Source organism: Notothenia rossii, assembly GCF_949606895.1.
Source record: "Notothenia rossii genome assembly, chromosome: 6".
Classification (NCBI taxonomy): domain Eukaryota; kingdom Metazoa; phylum Chordata; class Actinopteri; order Perciformes; family Nototheniidae; genus Notothenia; species Notothenia rossii.
The window spans coordinates 12106483-12127426 of NC_136909.1; the positions used below are offsets into that span (position 1 = coordinate 12106483).

The 20944-nt window shown below is 40.6% G+C and overlaps 1 protein-coding gene across 1 annotated transcript in view; it reads left to right on the plus strand.

The window, feature by feature from the left end:
- wscd2 (WSC domain containing 2) overlaps positions 1 to 20944 on the plus strand; it is a 38792-nt gene that overhangs the window by 5363 nt on the left and 12485 nt on the right. The window contains exons 2-3 of the mRNA XM_079686195.1: positions 12816 to 13649; positions 17896 to 18010. Coding sequence (XP_079542321.1) covers positions 13259 to 13649; positions 17896 to 18010 — 506 coding nt within the window. The 5' untranslated portion in view covers positions 12816 to 13258. The remainder of the gene's footprint in view (positions 1 to 12815; positions 13650 to 17895; positions 18011 to 20944) is intronic.

Here is a 20944-nt window from a genome sequence, read left to right on the forward strand (position 1 = left end):
GGTTGCTTGAGGGTGGGATGACTCAGCTCGAGCTCCCACTCAGCGCCTCACTGACTCCCGCTTCAGATCAACCCTTAGACCGAAGACAAAACACAGGCTGCATTTTTTGTGTTACATTACATCCTCGAATGTAGTGATTAACTTTTTTCTCTATGATAAGCATCTCTTTATTGTCCCTCTCCAGCAGGGAGGCTTGATCGAGTCTTTAGGTAATAATTCACCACATAGAAAAACACAGACAGGCGGCTGTGGATCTTTCAAATATACATTATACAGGAACTGTTGATGATTAAACTGTCATTCTTTATCATTTGTGTAAGTCTCTCTCATACACCTTCTGGTTTTGAGAAGCAGAAACTGGATCCAAACTATTTTTTTATTATCATGTTGGCAAGTAATAGCAGTGTGTGATGCTCAGGTGTTACAACAGACTGGTTGGATGGAGGATTGCCACTGTTAGCAGAGTACGCTTCATTGCTGTTTAGCATCCAAATAAGCGGAGGAATAACGAAGCATCCGAGACAGTGGCATTTCATTCAACGGACACTCCCATTGGAGGCGTGGCTTTATTTATACCCATCATTGAACTTTAACCTGGTTCGCTATTGGCTGCCAGCCATGCACAACAAATCCCAAACACAAATTGGTAACACATTTACCTGAATGTTAACAGCCACGTTGGCCTTTTGATCTTGGATATTCCTTGCAAATTGTGACTATAACTCGATTCAAATGTATCATTGAAAAAGCAAAACTGTGTATTTTCTCTGAATTATTTGCTAACCGAAGCTTAAATTCTCAGTTTAGCCCCTTCCTGTTACTGTGATCTATCCATGCAGAAAGTTCCAGTTTTTTAAAACTTCTGCCTCATTTACAATTTGATTTGAGGTGTAAGGAATTTTGTTTGTGGTGATCACATTAAAACATCTCTTTCCATAAATGTCTCAGTTATGTAAAATCCACATAACTCACTGAGGAATGTTTTCTTTGGATCTACTGAAGAAAGAGCCTCTTTAAGTTTCTTTGGCAACATGTCAAAGCTTGGCCGCTACAGGGAAGTGAGAACATATTTTTTGGGGATATGAGACCATAAATAAAAGCAACCACCTCAGTATTGGATTGAAGCGCAGATATTTTTAAACAAAATAATCAAGCACCTCGCTGTTATCTCTCTCTGTTCTTTTTTAGATTTTTTTTCAGTGTCACCCACATAACAGCGTTCTTCCGTTGCTTCAGAGATGTTGTCCATGTTGCTTCAGAGCAACAGTGAAATACTGCTGCGTGCTCGTCATATTTTATTCATCTTATGAGACGCTGCAGCACCGAGGCTCGCTTCTTTCATGCGAGCCTAAAGGAGGCAGCTGCCAGAAAGCCTGAATACGCACACGCACACGCACACGCACACACACAGATGTAATGGCATAGTATATGGCTCCCCTGTGATCTGTTAACACACATACATGTAACTTTTCTATAATTGCAGAAGTCACCCTATCACAACTTCCTTTAGATTTTTTTTCTGTTACTGATTCTGTCAAAAAATGCTTTTACAGTAAAAATAACAAAATAGTTTCACAGGAACCCTGCAGTGAGTACATTATCAAGAACAGTATTCACAATATACTTTATTTTGTCCTTTACTGACACATTGTTTAATATTCGGCTTTCTAACATGGCTTGAAAATAAACTAAACAATAAAAAACCCATCAGTTAAAGTAGGAAACAAAAGTGAAATTGCAGATACTAGTGACTCAATTAACCATTTCTTAAATACACATACACACTTACACTTTCATAAATCTTATTCGTATACTTCCATATTCCTCTGCTGCAAAAGTTGTATTCTTATAACTACAGATTTGGCTTGAACATACATTACTGAACTATTCTTAGTTTAATCAAGAGTTCAAATACATGTTAGTTTAACATGCTAATTTGCTCAGTCATTGAATTGTCATTCCATGTAGAGCTGATGGGACAAACAGTGATGACATATTGATAGCTTGTCAACAACAACAACAACAACAACAACAGTTGTACAAAACAGGCTGTATGAGCAACAAGGACTATAATGATGTTCCCATGTAATTGGAAAGGATATGTCGACAGCCGGCCTCTGGTGCTGCTCGACCTTTACACGCTGATTTGCCTGATGCTGATGAGGTCCATGGTTCAGTACACATTTAGCAGGGCATTGCTTACAGAGCACCCTTCTACATGCACACGTCATGTTGCTCAGATGATTGCACCCAGACCACTGCACCCAGACCACTGCCCTGCGTGACTGTGCAAACTGGAGAGCTTATCAAAAACTGCTAAATGGCTTTCGTACATCAAGCTGACTGCTCTCGTGCCCCCCTTTCATTCTCCTTTTATTGAAGAAGATAAAGTCAGCGCTGATGTTCAATGCCATTCAGTAACTCTTTTGCTATAAAGTTATCTCTGATGTTCTTCTCGTCCTTCAGTTCACTTAGTGTTCATTTCCCAGAAAGACTTTGAACAGCATCAAATGCTTCCCATTCTGCTGTAGGTTTTTACATGTAGGTGGTGAAAGCAATATACAGTAGACAGCATAGAAACAGCAGGAGTATTTTTGCTTTCAGTGGAAAAAATAAATGGTGTTGGCAATCAAAACGTGCTTCGACCGGATACACCCTGTTCCGTTGATGCTCCGGTCTTTGTGGGAAAAAATTAACCCCATGCTTTTTGTTTTTTCCTCATATAACTGTCAACTCTCATTACAAAAACAGGCTTGAATGTTTTTTATTAAATATGTTTGTTTTATAATTCATTCCAAACATAAACGAAAAAGAAGTAGAAGTAGTTCCTAAAACATTTCCCTTTAAGAACTGCAGGTATGTACTATGTTGAGGTGCTTGTACTTACCTTAAATAATTACTAAGTACTTTTAACAGTGGTAAATGACCTGAAAAAGAGCAGAACATTACCCCTTTAACTGAGCTTTACGATGAAAAAATGTTCTTGACAGTGAGCTAAATGAATCTTAGAAAGCAGGGGCAATGGTTTTTGTGTTTGAAAATGAACTCAGCTTTGTAACAATAATCTGTGAAACCAAACCGTTGTTGTGTAAAAGAGAGGACTCTAGCAAAGTGGAAGTGAGATTTTGTCAACACCGATAACTTCAAACGCAACCATCCTCCCCCCGGCGCAATCTTATTCCCCCCCCCCACACACATTTACTGTAACAGTCGGTGCCATTGGCCGAGTAATTTCAGACTGAATCGTCATTCACCATCTTTCTTTCCAAATTAAATCCAAAAGCTTTTCATTTCTCTCTCCGGGTGGAGGGTTAGGGGTTGTTGGGACAATAGTGCTGTAGGACTCAGCTCCTTGCTTAGGGACACTTCAGCTCGTTCATGCAGGAGCTCGAATGTGAGGAGGGTCTGTATCCCCTCTCACTGCCCCCCCTGAGCACTCGCCTGGTTTCTTTTCTCACTCTGTCCAGCAGAGCAGAAGAAGACGAGTGATACCAAAAGATAGTTGTGTCAACTTCTTTCTCTGAAAAAAAGGAAACAAAGGATACTGCTGTGTTCATTTTGCTATCGTCCAAAAACTAGAGTCAAATCAGCTGGATTGAAATCTCTTTAATCAGTGTTTTATATCAACAATGGATCAAATGATAATGTGAAATGGGTCGCTGGTAGTTATGACGATAATGAATTGGAGACTAAAGGTGGTGAACATAATGGAGCATTTATCAGCTATGATAGATATTTATTGTAGGAGTCGAGAACAAAACAAAGCTTCAACACAGGGAATATTGGACTGTTCTTTAATTGCTGGCTAGTTTAATAAGAAACTGTTTGCCATCATGTTGGCCGATTCGATTTAAAAGATTGTAACCATGTGAAGAGTCAGTTTAGCTTAGCTTAGCATAAAGACTAGAAGTATGGAGAAGCAGCTTGCTCGGCTCTCTCCAAAGTTCATAATATCACGTGCAAAAAACTCAAACATTTACTTACCATCAATATAACAGATTGCAGTTAGGTTTTTCTGGCCTCTTGTTTAACAGAACAGTGGTCCAAGCTCAAAAATAATAAATACTGAGTCACATTTATATTAAAATATTAGATAGCAAGTGGTTCCAAAAATAACTGAGCCAAACACCCACTCTTCGGTGATGCTGAAGGCACTTCTCCTTAGTAAATGAAGGCTTTCTGGCTGTTCGGCATGGACAAAGAAAAGGCCTTGTTCTCACTTAATAAATAACTGTATTTCTGAGCATGCACTGCCTGTGTGCTGCTTTTCATACTTTAACTTAATGATATGCTACTGAAGATTGCCTCAAGTAATGTATAAAGGCATTTTTGTATTCCCCCCCCCCCCCCATCACTTTCTCCTTCTCACCAACTGAACATTGGCTGAAACCCACCGCAATCCCCTCTTAAGTCTTTCCAAAGCACAGAGTTCTGAGATTCGTAGCCGAACTGAGCCAGGAGAATTCACTTTTAATTAAAAAAGCAGAGAGATCTTCTGTGCTGGGTGGAGGTGGGAGAGCAAAGGGGGGGAAACGCTCTTATCCTGAAGTGAACTGCAGATATGTAAGGCTCTGAATGAAGAGCTTTGTTAGAGGAAGACATCATTTGATCTCCCATAGACAGCGCCTTCCCGATGTAGAATAATTACTTCTTTTATGAAGCCGTTAGAGAGGGCCGATTCAAGTGATTGTTTCTCAAACGCCCATCCATGTGGCCAACTGGTAGATATTGAGGGTGGGTCTGGAACTCACACCGCAGGCATCTGGGATAGTTGTCTCTGTTTGGGGCTGTGTGACACATCATTAGTGGCAGGACTGTCTTTCCTGTTGCCATCAAACTATTTCTTTTAACACGTCTCCCCCACAAATGGAAGGTTTTCTCTCTCCTTTTCTTTCTTTCTTTCACAAACAGGCTCTGCACGACCGGACAAGTCTACAAATAGAATAATTACTGCTAATCCAGATTTGTGGAGATGACTTTGTTTTGTTTTTGTCTTTCTGCTCATGCCTAATTGAACTCGGCTGCTTTGTGCCTTCAATCACAATCGAGCTTTTATCCATTCAACCCCATGTCTTTGTGGTTTTGTCAGTTGCTTATCACGGGTAGAAATTCTGATCATCAGTCACTTGATTACAATGCTGCAACTTAACGCTTCTGTGCATCAGTCAGAGAAGAGGATTACATTATTTTTCGGACCCTTTAATTGACCTTTTCTCTTTCAGAATAAAAGGTCACTGCTGAGCTTAATGGACCATTGAGTATTATCAGGATTACAACGAGCCTTTTTCCTGCCGTTCTGGGCTTAATTTTTTAAGCTTCACAGGGTATACTTAAAAGCCTCAACTGTGATTGGTCTGTTCAACCTTTTTATTTCCAAATGTACTCGTATTTCTAATTATCTGAAAGCTTTAGGAGGCTGTAACCAACAGGGAAATATGATCTCATGGCAGCAAATGATCTCTTTAGTGGGGGCCTGTTTCACATTTTCCAAAAAACTAATCAAGAGAACCAGACTCAGTCTACCACACAACCAAAGGGATGAATCTCGATTTATGTTGGTGTGTGTTGACCCTGTCTAAAACCAATATATTAAAAAACGACAAAAATATGTGCTGAAAACATTTGCTGCTTTGGGACTTTAAAACCCCTGATTTTACATTTCACGCTTCTACTGTCAGAGCATTGTGGGGAAAAAAGAGTTGTTATTTTATTTTTTACAGTAAGCTGTTCAGCTATTTTTCCACTCTGTTTTTTTCCAACCAGAGCTGCAGGATTTATACTCGTATGTGGTGCAGTGGGTTGTGCGTTGGTGTTGGGATCAAGGGGTCACAGGTTCAAACCCCACTGCAGTCAGCATGTCGTTGTGTCCCTGGGACACTTCACCCCAAATTGCTCCTGTGGGGATTGTCCACAGTATTGAGTATGTTAGTCGCTTTGGATAACAAGTGACATGTAATGTAATGTAATGTAACTCAGGCAGGTGAACTAGAGCTTCACAGTACAGCTGCCACTTGCTAATGTTGTAAGTCAAGGTATCAAACATAATATTATAAGACATTCCATAAAATAAAACCACAAAGGTCATACAACTCATGAAAAGTTAAATATTTTCATGACATCTTGTTTATTTAACCGCTCATCAACCCCTCATTAATGAATTAGAGGACACGGGATGTCTCACTGATCTGCTGACTTTCTACACTCAACAAAGTACAGGTTTGTCCTCTTTAATCCCCTGTTTGTCCCACATGTTCAAGACTGCAGACAGAGATTTTATAAACAGATAACCTTCTGATGAATAACAGCACTATTTGTGGACAGAGAAAGTCAACACTGAAGCAGTTGTCCGCAGTCAAAATTGTTCATATTTGTCTATTTTTGTCGAAAACTGCTTTTCTAGCTACATAAAATGTGTCACTATGCAGCGATTCTCCCAAACATCTTTGCTGATGAGCTTCCTTTTGAGTGGCCAACAGTCATTAAGTGTGCTGGGCATTAAGCCAATCGCTAATGCAGTCACACACTGAGATCAGACACAAGTTTAATTATAATGGCTGACTTGAAAATGGGAAGCTAAAACTGTAGCTCATATCGTGGAAGAATTAGCATTCAAAGCCAACAAAAAACTGCTTTGGCTGCGTGATCCTGTTATAATGGAAAGCAGTCATGTTCACACTCCAGTTTTCAGGGGTCATGCTCTCCTTAAGAGTTGCCATCTGCGCTGAGCGAGTGCCTGAATCTCTTCTGCAATGTTTGGAATCTAAATCTCAGAAGTGAACTGCAGCAGTCTTTCCTAGACTGCAAAGATCTTCAAACACGTGTTATCGTTTCACCTGCACCACTGTGTACGAAAACACAATTATCTTGTATTTTTCACATGCATTTAAGACTTTTTCAATGTAATAAATCATCGTCAGGAAATCACCATCATTAGGGTGGTCTTGAGTTTTCTGTTAGGTCTGTAATGAGGCAATAGGCTGCCTAAGTAGCATGACTTTAAACTATTTATCTAAACATGAACACAAGCATGGCCAGTGTTATCTCCCGGGGAGGAATGTGATCTTTAGTTTGATTTGATTTGACAAACACTGCTAATGCGCACTGGCAGGCCAAACACACCAGGAGAGCGGAAAGACCGGCCCCAGGGGGAGGGGGTGTGGTGGGGGTCAGGGCTGCTGCAGCCAACACTGTTAACCCTTCGGCTGCTGAACAACCAAGCATATCCAACATGTAACAAGTACAGTAGTCTTACAGGATGGGACTTAGCGTTGTGTGTGTGGTTGCTAATATAGAAACAGGAAGTTGAAAACGGGGACAATGAAAGGAGCCTCAAGTGGTTTCCTTTTCCCACTAATGCTTACAACCTCTTCTTCCTGCCACTGTTTCTGTCATAATAATGTGGGTTTCCCCCCTCTAAAAGCCCACTGTTACACATTTGTTTGGTGCAATTTATGTTTTGTTTTTTAGTTAATTAGCTTTGACGTGGTAACAACATGGGTATGTGCTTTCTTAATAACACGTTGATATCTGTTTCTGAGTTGTTCTGTCTTCAGGGGCTGTTCACATGAATTTTCCCGGTCTGGAACTCATTTTTGCCTCACCACATGTATGTATAGCACAAAGGGAAGGGAACATTTATTTATGTGTCCGCCCTTTTATTCGGACCTGCTCCAAAATGTAACATGTTGTTCCTTAGCCCACGCTACACCTCACCCCAAGTTTCATGGAAATCAGTCAGATAGTATTTTCATAACTCTGCAGACACACAAACAGAAAGACAATCCGAGATGAAAATATAACCTCCTGGGTGGAGGCAACCCCAGGAGAATATCACAAGTAATACAAATCAGATGGTGTTATTCGCATTGGGGATTTTAAAGTCTAACATTTGAACCCCCTCACCCAGGTTGGAGTGAGAGGAATGCTTTCCTGGCAATTGTGGGACATGGGGAATGGAAAGTGAACACATCTGCTGAATCAATTAAAAAAAATGTTTTGTTGTCTGCTTCTATTAGGAATAAATGTCAAACCTGTTATTATTCAACATGTGTTAGTAAATCTAGTCAGCACCCTTTGAGGATATAACAATGAGACAGACGCCTGCATCCAGTGTCTTTTTACTTCTTTTACTTTGTGTCTTTCCTTTGAAATACAAAACACTAATGAAAAATCACCCAGTTAGAGGCTTTTCATCGTCTCTGTTGTTCTCCCCCCTCCATGCTGGGATGGCGGACACTTATGTGTTGTCTCTGAACTGGAGAGGCGTCGCAGAGTTAGCCCCAGCTCTGTGTTGCTCCACCCGGCCCCTGGTCAATGAGTCCCAGGACGGATACAAAGAATATTTAGGGACTAACTTGGGGAGCCATTTGCCTGCAGCACGAACTAAGCTGGATGTCAGCCCGCTCTCAACAGATTAACTTTGACGTTTCCCCCCCTAAATCCGCTCTTGATTAAATATTTGCTGGCTCATTTAATATGAATGTGAATTAATGGTCAGTCAGTGAGTTCATGTCTGCTCCACTTGAGTAATTGCCATGATTTAACAGAAAGACCTTTGCTGCACCTCTAAGGTCTTGTCTGTTGCATTTCCTCCTTGTCTGCCTGTCTGTTCAAGAGTGTCACTCCTGATTTATATTCACATATTCTCTTAATGTGAATAGGGTTCGACCGCTAGTGTTTCTTAACAGCACAGACTGCAGAATGTGAAGCTGCAATGTGAGGGCCTTTCTCACATTCACTGAATCTCTGCCACGTAAGCGGCATGACTCTAGGGATGACAATGTCCATCTGTCAGTCGTTCTGTCCAACACTTTGGACCATATATCAACAAACATATCAATAACTGTGGGGAAACTTCTGTGTAGCAATGCAGGAGGAGTCACCGATTCAAAGGAGACACGGGGAGAGCTGGAGCTTTGATGTCAAACACTGATGGGTTTATTTAGGAGCTTCGGCCGGAGAATTCATAAAACAAGTCAAAGAGCCAGAGGTTCTGACTTCACGGTAGAGTTGCCGCGTCAATTCTGAAGAACTCTACCCCAGACTAGGGCTGCACGATTTTGGGAAAAAAATGTAATTGCGATTTTTCTGACAAATATTGCATTTGCGATTCGATTTGCGATATTTGTGTTTAAGCGACCCAACGGAAGTTTATTGTAAAATGCGGCCATATCTCCGGCTAGGAAGGTCGTATCCACGTGCTCCCGTCTCTAGCACCCCCGCAGCCCGAGCTAAAAGTGAAAGAACTAAACTTACATGAATCTTCCGTTGGGCTGCTTTAAAGTCAAGCTTCAGTTTAAGATTCACCCTGTAATAGATGTGAAACATGTGATGGAGCATTACTAACCTGACTCAGATGGTTTGTTTCACCAGGCCATCTAGGAAAGCTCCACTGGAAGCCATTTGGAAAGGGCAAGCACTTTCAAAAATACTTGGCAGGGGATTGGATCAATCTGTCTATCACCTTCTATCATGGGCCACTTCTGATTGGTTAAGAATGGCTGGTACATGTGGAGCACAGCACTTCTGATTGGTGTGGATGACTGACACACAAGAACAAAAAACTACCCCAGACCCATGTATTTAGCTAGTTTAGAGAGAATAATCAACATTGTGCATAACAAGATAGAATCATAACACCTCTATCAGCTGACGCCAACAGGCAGGAACAGGGAGACAAAACACTGAGAGCACAGCAGCCAAGGTTACAGGGGCGTGTGCTCAGTCAGGACAGAATGAACTGATAAACTGGGTCAAAGTTATGGGCCTTGGAAAATATTTCCCAGACAATAATTGTACACCGCCCCCTCCACACACACACACATCATGTTCCCCAGTCAGTTGATATGATCTACATGATCTCCTAAATGTCCTCTTGCACCACCTTCCCATGACCTTCACATGCAGGTTCTCATGAAGTGTCAGTTTGTACATATATTTTGTTCAGATATCCTCAGGATGAATTGTAATAATGTTTTTTTTTTTTATCTTAACAAATCCAATACTTGGTTTTATGACCAAAAAATGACAACCCCATCATCATCAGCTTTAGTGTATTAATGTTAGCATTTTGCTTTAAGCACCACAGTGCCTGAAGTGTAACAGATCTGACGTGACTGACATTTCACACTCCAGTCAGTGTCATTTCAACCTGCATATTACAGCCACAGGAGCTATTTCTATTTCGGATGAATATTTAACACCAAACCTGAGTGCAGCCATGTTGAGCGGGGAGGTGTCACATGTATCCTTATGTAATTTTCTCTATTTGCTCATGGTCATAAACCTTTTTACTGCGTTTTAACAGAAGGACCTTGCTATATTTTACCTGTGCACACACAGCACATGCTCTCCTGTGTATCTTTGCCCTCAGGACTTAAATCCCATCAAGAATACACTGTGGGAGTAAGAGACATATTGAAATCTGCCTTTTTGTTTTTCTATTTAGACCTTGCAACGCTGTAGGGAACCACATCTAGATCAATCTCTCCAAGGCAAACTAAATATGGAGTTTAAAACAAAGCCTAACTTGTGTCAGAGTTACTGTGTCTAGTTGTTGAAATATGAGTCATTTCTCCATCGACAATGCAATGAGCAAAATACTGACACAGGACTGAAATGGTTACTGGGAGAGAGTGTAGAAGCCACTTTTTATCATGATTTTACACCTGTCAAAATAAATCAAATAATATATTATATTGTGTACATGCATGTACGTGGACCCATGTGAAGGGGAAGCTGTTCATTAACGCAAGTTCATTGATGTTTTAAACACAAATGTGTGAAAAACGAGTTTAGGAAATCTGCTTTCTTCTTCCTTCAGTTAAATATATAGCTTTAGCTGATTAGTTGAGCATAGTATGAACAAATAGTCAGGGATATAACACTCCACAACCGTTTTTACATTCATGTTTTTGTATGTATTAAACAAGATATCACATGTCACAGGTATTAGTTAAATCTAAAGGTAGCTGAAGTTTTCCCTATAAGGCTAGGTGTTTTTGCTCCGTTCACAGCCTTTGTGCTAAGCTAGCTAACCAGCTGCTGTCTCTGACTTCAGATTTAGCACATAGACATGGAAGTGGTGTCAAACTTCTCACTTCAATCTCAGCAAAAAAGGGAACAATTACTTTTAAACAGGTGCAGATTTATTTAGACATGTTTTGAAATGTATTATCTAACTCTATAACAGCATTCAGACACCATAGCAGTTTATTTCTGTGTGGGGTTTTTTAAGCTGTGAAGCCTGTAAAATGTAATGTCTTTCATATCCTGTTTAAATTACTTACTTTGTTGTTTGTTAGTATTGACCCGTTGTGGGGGAAACTTCTGTGTAGCAATGCAGGAGGAGTCCCCGACTCAAAGGAGACACGGGGAGAGCTGGAGCTCTGATGTCAAACACTAATGGGTTTATTTAGGAGCTTCGGCCGGAGAATTCACAAAACAAGTCAAAGAGTCAGAGGTTCTGACTTCACGGTAGAGTTGCCATTCAATTCTGAAGAACTCTACCCCATACCCATGTATTTAGCTAGTTCAGAGAGAATCATCAACATTGTGCATAACAAGATAGAACCATAACACCTCTATCAGCTGACGCCAACAGGCAGGAACAGAGAGACAGAGCACTGAGAGCACAGCAGCCAAGGTTACAGGGGCGTGTGCTCAGTCAGCACAGTATGAACTGATAAACTGGGTCAAAGTTATGGGCCTTGGAAGATATTTCCCCAACACCCATCACAGTATATGTTAGAACATGAAGTGTCTTTCATGTGGGAACTTAACAACACCTTGGTAAAGGGATCTTAAAAAGAACAAAATACGAAATTATTAAAACGCAGACGTCAATAAATCAGTAATGAAATCTATCCTTGCAGATATTGAGAAGTGCTGAACAGGACACAGTGGCAAAGCTTAGAGAAGGAGGACAGGATGTGGATTGTCCTTGTGCCCGGATGCTGAGGCTTTGAGAACGCAGAATGTGATCCGTTTATCCTTGAGGGTCCCAAACTCTTCCCAGACTAATAGAGGGGTGGAAAGCCATGGGAGGTCTGCAGAGCCATTCAGGTCTCAGGTGACAAGTATTCTGCAGATTGTCCCATGGTAGACAGAGAGCCACAAGGGCGAGCGTCCCCTTGAATGTTCTCGAAATGTCCCTCACCCTTAGGAGTGTAGCGTTACACCTTCCAATTGTAGCCTCCCGGGCTCGTCTCAGAACAGAGACTCCTTTGAGAGGCGCTGCTGAGAATTTGGGAAGTCAGCCAATTAAAAAAGAAAAGGTTATCAGGGTAAAATCTAAAACAGAATTATGATGAGCAGCTCTTTAAACTCTGCATTCTTTGAAAATCTTGTGAGCCTGGTTTCCTTTCAAACATTCACACACAATTAGCATTGCTTAGTTTGTAAAGACATCAGTGAAAAATGCCAGAGGGAAGATCTTTGTTTTTGTTTTTCCCCCTTTAGGCTTAACCTAATTTATTTAAGACAATATTAAACGCTGATTTATTTGTAGTGAAGATTTACGTCTGTTTTGTGCAACTAATATCAGAAACGTTTCCCAAATACTTGATTGCTTTGAACCTTATTTTCTTTGCAATTCCATATTGCATTTTCATGAATAAGTTAGTTTGACAGAATATGAAAGAATAAAGACAATTGATCTTGTGATTCCCTGTAACAGCAGTGGTATGAGGATGATGTATTTCCTTGCAAGGAATCCTCCTTTATACACCTGCTGATTTTATTTCCCCTTTTCCATGATAAAGCTTTCTCAGGTGTGTACTCATTCTTCCTTTTTGTTGTGTGTGTCTTTATTGCAGATGGTGAGTCACGCCCTCTCTCAGTGAATAGCCGCCCTCACAAAGGCGAAAGGATCTCAGCCTGTAAATAAAACCCTCTTCCTTCTGCACAGCGTGGGAGAAAGTGCCACTGTGGCATCTCTGCAGGCTGATAACTGGAGTGAGGCATCATCTTTCACTCTGAGCCACTCACCTTTCATGCAGCGAACCCTGAGCCGGCTCTCGAGGCTGGACTGTCAGCACAGGGAGGCTCACATCATCTCCTCTTCCTCATGAGAATGCAGAAGCACACATGAGGGAATAATCATGCTATTGTTTGCATAGTCGTCATACAGGATTAAGACACCTTACCTGATTCATTTTCACTTTTTTTGGGGCCCAGTGGGGCCGTGTGTTGGGAACAGAGACAGCTGGTGTTGACTCTTCTGCTTTATGAGTTTTCATCACTGGCAGGGGGAGCCAGCATGGCCAAGCCTCTGCTGAAAATACAGCGCTATTTCCGCAGGAAACCTATCCGATTCTTTTCCCTCATCCTCCTGTACCTGACTGCCGGGAGCCTCGTCTTCTTGCACTCTGGCTTCGTCGGGGAAAGCCGCTCCGGGGCCAGAGGAGGCCGAGACTCCTTGGTAGCTTCAGAGAAGGGAGGCCGGACTTCACTGTCAGACGCTCGGGGGCTTGGCATCATGAGTCGAGTGTTTAAGGAGACTCGCAGGTCCGGGCGGAGGTACGGCCCTCCGTGGATGAAGAAGCCGGGACAGGAGGGCCAGGACACGGTGCGCAGGGGGGGAGACTACACCAACAACTGGAACCGGGCCCTTAAAGCACGCAGCGCCAAAGATGTGGACGATGGAAGAGGTGGGTTACACAAACACTCCTTCACGCTGTTTCAGTGGGATTGTTTGCAGCCTGACAGTTTTTCAAATTAAACCACCAATCATGTTTGAAACTAGTTGATGCATTATTAAAATATGGTCCACATTTATCCCTGTTTTCTCCACTGTAAAATTACCTATCAAAACAAGTATGATAGCTCCATGTGTGCTCACTTAATCAGATCAGCAAAGCGTAAATAGAATGTACTGGTACAGTATAATAACATTAATTTGAAATGAGGGAATAATCACAACATGCAACAGCAATCTCAAATATAATTGCAATGTTGCAAGATTAATGACTGCTCAGTGTTTACACCTGAAGTTTTATGTAAAAATAATTAGAACAATAATAATTACGCATTGTCGCTCATAAGAATATTGAAAAAATATAAGTAGGATTATTTAAAAACATTTGAATACAGGCTAATGTTCAATGCATGTTCCCTGGCAACAGGCCGCACTTGTCTCTCCAACACTTCACGTTAATAAGAAATTGATCCAAAGTAATCTGTAATTACAAACGGCACTTCTTAATGGCTGAGGATTTCTGGTTGTAATTGGTGGTGCAGAAGGTCTCTTGAGAGGGGAGTGAGATGATTATTATGATTAAGTCCTCCGTCTCGTCTCAGAGCGAATCCTTCGAGGGCCGAACCCGCAGAGCTTCATCTGCAACACAATCCCAACATCTAAATGACTTCATGATCACAGGATTTACAGTTTTATCTTTTACTGTGCTACAACAAAAATCCTGACAGAAATGGTTGCATGTAAACTCTGACTGGCATGTGACATCTTACTGAGTAACAAAACGTTTTGAAAACATGAGTGTGAGGACAGGGAGTCTCCATCCTCAGCCGACAGCTCTGACCTTGGATGGCACGACTATCTGTCTTTTTCCTTAGCCAATGAAACATGATCAAATGAGCTCTCTATCGGGCTCTCTTCCCCCTCTCGGCTTTTCTTACGCTGTCAAACACTCTCTCCTCTGTTGGAGGAACTATAAAATATTAACAACATAGTCAAACAGTGTATCTCTCCGACATCTGCTCGAGAAGTAGTGCAAGACCCCTACTTCTCTCACCATGAGGAAACACAAAATAGTGTTAACAATTTCAAAATAAATAGACCCTTTCACTTTTGTTAAAAAACTCTGTTACAATTAAATGTCCTTCATTTGTTTATAGTGGAGTATACTATAAACATACTTTCAAGCACTCACACTGAACACTACATATAATATTTAGTTGGATTATCATCACTGATTCTAATATTGCAACTGAGTTGGAGCACATTTGTGAACTACTTGATATACTAATGGGCAGTTTTATATATTAATCATGAGTTTTGGCACTTTCAACTTCAATCTTCTTAGTAACTCGGGTAGAAAGTCTATCTGTCACGTAAATGTAGTGGAGTAAAAACAATTGCACATTCGTAGTGTGAAATTAGGGGAAGCAAAAGGTATGAAAAAGGATATAGTCACATTTCAACATTGTAGTTGAAGTACATTACAGTAACCTAATTACTTTCGACTGCAGATTTTTAGACGCTGTCATAGATACCATTTCTAGTCCGCCAACTGAAATAAATAAAGCTCCTCACTTGCGACCAAGTAAAGGCAGCATTACCAAAACATAAATCTACTAAGTTACAGTGTAATTCTATGTATTCATATCCAGAGCATCTCATAATAGACACTGAGGAACCATTCCTTTCACCATAACCTCATTGTGGTCATGTGGGGTTCTGGTTTCTCTCCAGAGTGCAGGTGCATAATCTAAACTGCCCATAAATACGAGGTGTGTGTGTGTGTGTGTGTGTGTGTGTGTGTGTGTGTGTGTGTGTGTGTGTGTGTGTGTGTGTGTGTGTGTGTGTGTGTGTGTGTGTGTGTGTGTGTGTGTGTGTGTGTGTGTGTGTGTGTGTGTGTGTGTGTGTGTGTGTGTGTGTGTGTGTGTGTGTGTGTGTGTGTGTGTGTGTGTGTGTGTGTGTGTGTGTGTGTGTGTGTGTGTGTGTGTGTGTGTGTGTGTGTGTGTGTGTGTGTGTGTGTGTGTGTGTGTGTGTGTGTGTGTGTGTGTGTGTGTGTGTGTGTGTGTGTGTGTAAAATGTGGAGGCAGCTTTCATAATTATTATCTCACTGTACTCGGGCAAAGACTCCAACCTCTCTGAGCTTAAGGAGTAAGCAAAAAGTGATTCAATTACAAAAGCCCGGAGTCACAGCACAGTGCCGTACCCTGCTGCGCATCAGAGTGTCGAGTATTAAAGAACAATGTTTTTCTAGTGTACTGCTGAGCTATTTCTTTCCCAATTCAGGGCAGGGTAAATAAACACGTTTACAATGTACATTCAAGCTTTGGGTGGATGAAATGCAGGCCTCTCAGTCCCCCCCCCCCCTCTCCTGAAGCCTCACAGGGCTGCCACTGAAAGTGATGATGGAGTAATTAGCAGCTTCAAAGCATTCGTTTGCTCTCATACATCCAGCACCTCTCATTACTTTGCGATTTTTTTCCTCTTATGTCCTCTTCTCTCACTGCAAATGCACTCTTTCCCACTGGCTATGAATTTAAATTGAAGGGAATATTGCAGCATAACATGCCGACTGCGGCACATAAACACATTTCCACTGTGTGGTGCAGTGGCACAGAAGCATATACTGAGGGGAAAACAGGAGAGGACTGGGAATACAGATGAACCTCTGCTGACTCTTGTTAATATGATCAACCAGATGCAGGGTGGTTATTATATTGAAAGATATAAACAGATACTATCATCCGGTGCATCTGTCGCCTATCCTTTTCCCTCATAGTATAAAGACCATATCAAATATTGTCGTTGCTTCATGTAAACCAGCGTTTCCCTCCATCATAAAGCAGATTATTTTCCAGACCACATGCTGCCCAAATGCAAGCCTTTAGTCCACAACTATTAAGGTAATGCTAGGTCCGGGGCTCAGAGGGGTAATGGCACTGCACAGATGGCGAGAGGTTTGTTTGTTATAGGTATAGTAGAGCCAGCTAAAGTGACTGGTGTGTTTTAATGAGAGGGAGGAAGCTGTCTCGCTCTGCAGAGGTTCACTGGAGCCCAGCCCCCACACAGAGAGCACAGTTACACTTACAGGCCACTAGAAGGGGATGTGTGTCTGCCCCAGTTTGGACTCCTCGTGTGCTCTTTTACAAGTACATTTACTCAGGTACTAGTACAACTCTGAGGCGCAAACCCAGCAAATTGCATGAGTTTTTCCTTTTTATGCTGCTTTAATTTCTACTCCACTACAATTTAGAGGCGTAATTGGACTTTTAACAACCCTTCATTTATTTGACAGCTTTAGTTCCAAGTAACTCTGTAGATTCAGATTCTTAACAGTGTTTCCGCTGCGCCCTGCCAACGGAGCCCCGCTCCCCTCCTGAAATTCAAGGTGTTTAAAAAAAAATATATATATAATTTTTTTTAAATATTTTTATTTTATATATATATATCACCAAATTGCAACTAATCCATATCTACTGTCACCTTTCACATTGAACATGTGCTCTTTTATTAAATAAACTAAACGCCTTCATTTTAAGTTGTGAGTTTAGTGTTTTTGACCCAAAGAAACACTGATGCATTAATCAATAACAATAATCCACAGCTCCTCTCTCTGCTCCAGAGGATTTCAAAAATATATATCCCGATGAAGGCCCCCCCCCCACGCTCAGGCAGCACCCCCCCAAAGCAGTAATCCTAAGGGAAACACTGCTTAATATACATCAACTAATAAATGATGGTGTATTAATCTTTGATGAAGACACCCAGGAGGAGCGTACTAATGAATATAAATAAGTTACGCCTTTACCAGCTGCAACATTATGATTATTAATAACACATAATGCATAAAGAACTATTACTTAGTGATATAATACATATTAATATGCATAATGAGTACTTCCTTCTTTTGTACTTTGATGTACTTGTTTGTTTTGATGGTGCAAATACTTTTTACTTTATTGCTGTTTTTAATGAAGGACTTTCACTTGCTGCAGTATTAATAGTTTCTCAACACTTCTTTCACTGCTTGATGTTTCTGCACTGTGTCAACATGTGAGGAAGACCCCGAATGTTTCGTCTGTTTGACACATTATTTTGACTGTGTTGTACGGCAGCTGAAGGAAGTGTAATGTGTATATCTCTGTATTTTATTTAGAAAATATGTCTGTTTTTTAAATACATGACCTTGTTCTCTTTTTCAGCAAAGTACATTGGCTGCCACATCGATGACACACAGAAGCGAGCGCTGAGAGGAGTTTCCTTTTTTGACTACAAAAAAATGACTGTATTCCGTTGCCAGGACAACTGTGCAGAAAGGTATGGCAGCAGCAAACAACAAGAAAACAAGCGTCCATTAAATATCCTCTCTTTTTTTATTTCTACTTTCACACTGATATAATACAATAGAGCCATAGGCTGTATAGAGCTGATGCTGAGAACAGCTGGAAGAAAGTGTTTGTCATTAGTTTTTATCCTTGTTGAAAACACTACGCTGAAGAATAACAGCACTGTGCTTTAATAACATGGACTAAGGACAACATGAGAATAGACTTGTATGGGTTTTTTATTCTTGGTTTGGGCTGTCATTATATTTTACACAAAGCTACCTGTAAACCTCAGTTCAAAATGCTTTTCTTATTAAGATAATATCAATCAATCAATCAATCAATCTATCTATCTATCTATCTATCTATCTATCTATCTATCTATCTATCTATCTATCTATCTATCTATCTATCTATCTATCTATCTATCTATCTATCTATCTATCTATCTATCTATCTATCTATCTATCTATCTATCTATCTATCTATCAATCAATCAATCACTGTTTATTTATATAGCCCAATATCACAACTGTTACATTTGTCTCAGTGGACTTCACAGTTTGTACAGAATATCAGTATGACAATACGACACCCTCTGTCCTTAGACCCTCACATCGTACAAGGAAAAGACTTCCAGAGAAAAACCCCACAGTTTAAAGGGAAGAAAATGGGAGAAACCTCAGGGAGAGCAACAGAGGAGGGATCCCTCTCCCAGGACGGACAGACGTGCAATAGATGCCGTGTGTAAATCGAAAAGATAATACATTTTACAACATAGGTAGACCAAATGTTTGGAAATGCATGTGTCTTTAATAAGAAGATGAATCCACGAGGATGTCAACAATCCTGTGGGAGCCATCAGGGAAGTAGTATGATGAGAGTCAGGCAGGACCGCTGCAACAGGATAAGCCACGACTCAGGATCCCGGCGTAGATAGACACCAAAAAGAAATTTGGGGGAAGCTGGGTTATTCGGAACATGAGAGTACACAGGTACAGACAGAGAGAAGGAAGAAGTAAGGTGTCCCCCGACAGTCTAAGCCTATAGCAGCTGAATTATAATAATACAGAATTGAAGTAAGTAAACAGCAGAAGACATGCCATCAGAAATCATAATATCTAAGAACAAGGGCAGATAATTAGAAAATATTGATAATATGACAAAAGTGAAGTCATTTAAATAAAAAACAAAACCCTAAAATATGTAATAATTGTAGTAATGTAGTATGGATGGACTTTTTGATTGGTCATTAACCTAGCATTTAGACACTAACTGTGAATCACTGCAACCATGAGAGTTCATTTAGCATGCAGAGATAAATGGGAACAATACATCTTGTTTTTCCCGAAGTATGCAGGATGTGGAAAGACAGGACCGAACATGATCCCTCTAAGGCCTGTTGTGCTGTAGTTAAACCCTCTGGTGGTTATTTGCACGGAAGAATTGCCTGCACACTGACAGATGCAATAAGAATCTATTTATTCCAGGTGACAGGATGGTGAGACTTCATAGGGTATATTGCACATTGAATCAATCAAGAATTTCCTTTTCTCTTTTTGTCAATATGCATGTCATTTTTCTGTCAAATGAATATGCTGATTTGAGCCCAACACTGGGACATTTTCTTTTGAAAGCCTGTATTCAGGAGTGCCAACCCTTTTACGAGTATTTTTGCCCTGTGGTAGCTGCCTGCTTTATTTAGTTAATAGTCCAGCCGTGCAGATTGAATAGAAAAGTCACCTGAGGGTCAGACCTCATGGACCAACATCAGCACTCAGACTTAATCATGCTCTTAGGGCTGATTGGGAGCAAATGCTTGCAGCCAGGCTCCAGAAATCGTGCAGACCTGTGAATACTATTGGCCTCACCAGGTCTGTAGAAGAATCACAGCTCCTATATCAGCGTACTATTACCCATAGTTTTAAAAAGACTTGTTTAACATTCATATTAGTGTAGTTTAAAGGTGGCCGCATATATTTAACTATATAGAACAATTCATACAATATTTGTAACAGCCTGCTGCAATTGTATTAAATCATTTTCATTTATGTATATGTTTTTATTTTTTATTTAAATATTTATTCTACTGTTTCACAATTAGACAGTTTACACATCCAAAACAAAAAGAGAGGGCATAGCTTATACAGGAGTAGCCCTCCCGTTAGTCATCCTGTTGCAGGATAAAGTAAAAAAAGATAATTCCGTAATTAAATACTCACCCAGATAAACAAAATTCTATATACATACACATACATACATACATACATACATACATACATACATACATACATACATACATACATACATACATACATATGTACATACATACATACATATATACATACATACATACATACATACATACATACATACATACATACATACATACATACATATGTACATATGTACATACATACATACATACATACATACATACATACATACATACATACATACATACATACATACATACATACATACATACATACATAACGTAAACCCATTTATAGAATGAAACATCGGCATCAAATCAATGGTTTTTGTGCAGGATTTAAATCATACAAGTTTACGTTTGCTCCAGTTTTGAAAGCCTTCATGTCTCTTCCCATCTCCTCATATTTCTCCACATCCTGTCTCCCCCCCTCTGCTACCTCACCCATCTTTCCTCCACCTTTAACCAGGGCTTTATCTAATGCATTGATTACACAGACTGCGTTTCAAAGAGCAGAAAATAGGAACGGAGGGAGACGCTTGTTTTCAGCTCCTTCCTCGTATAGCTGCTTGCAACCTGCTCGCCTTCTCTCCTGCAGCGGGTTCATATAAACAGACAAATAAATGGCGGGCAATAGCAGGGCTCAGAGGATTGGGTTTGATTGACAGCCCAGGGGATTTGTGTGAGGGGTGTGTTCGGCGTTTAATTGCA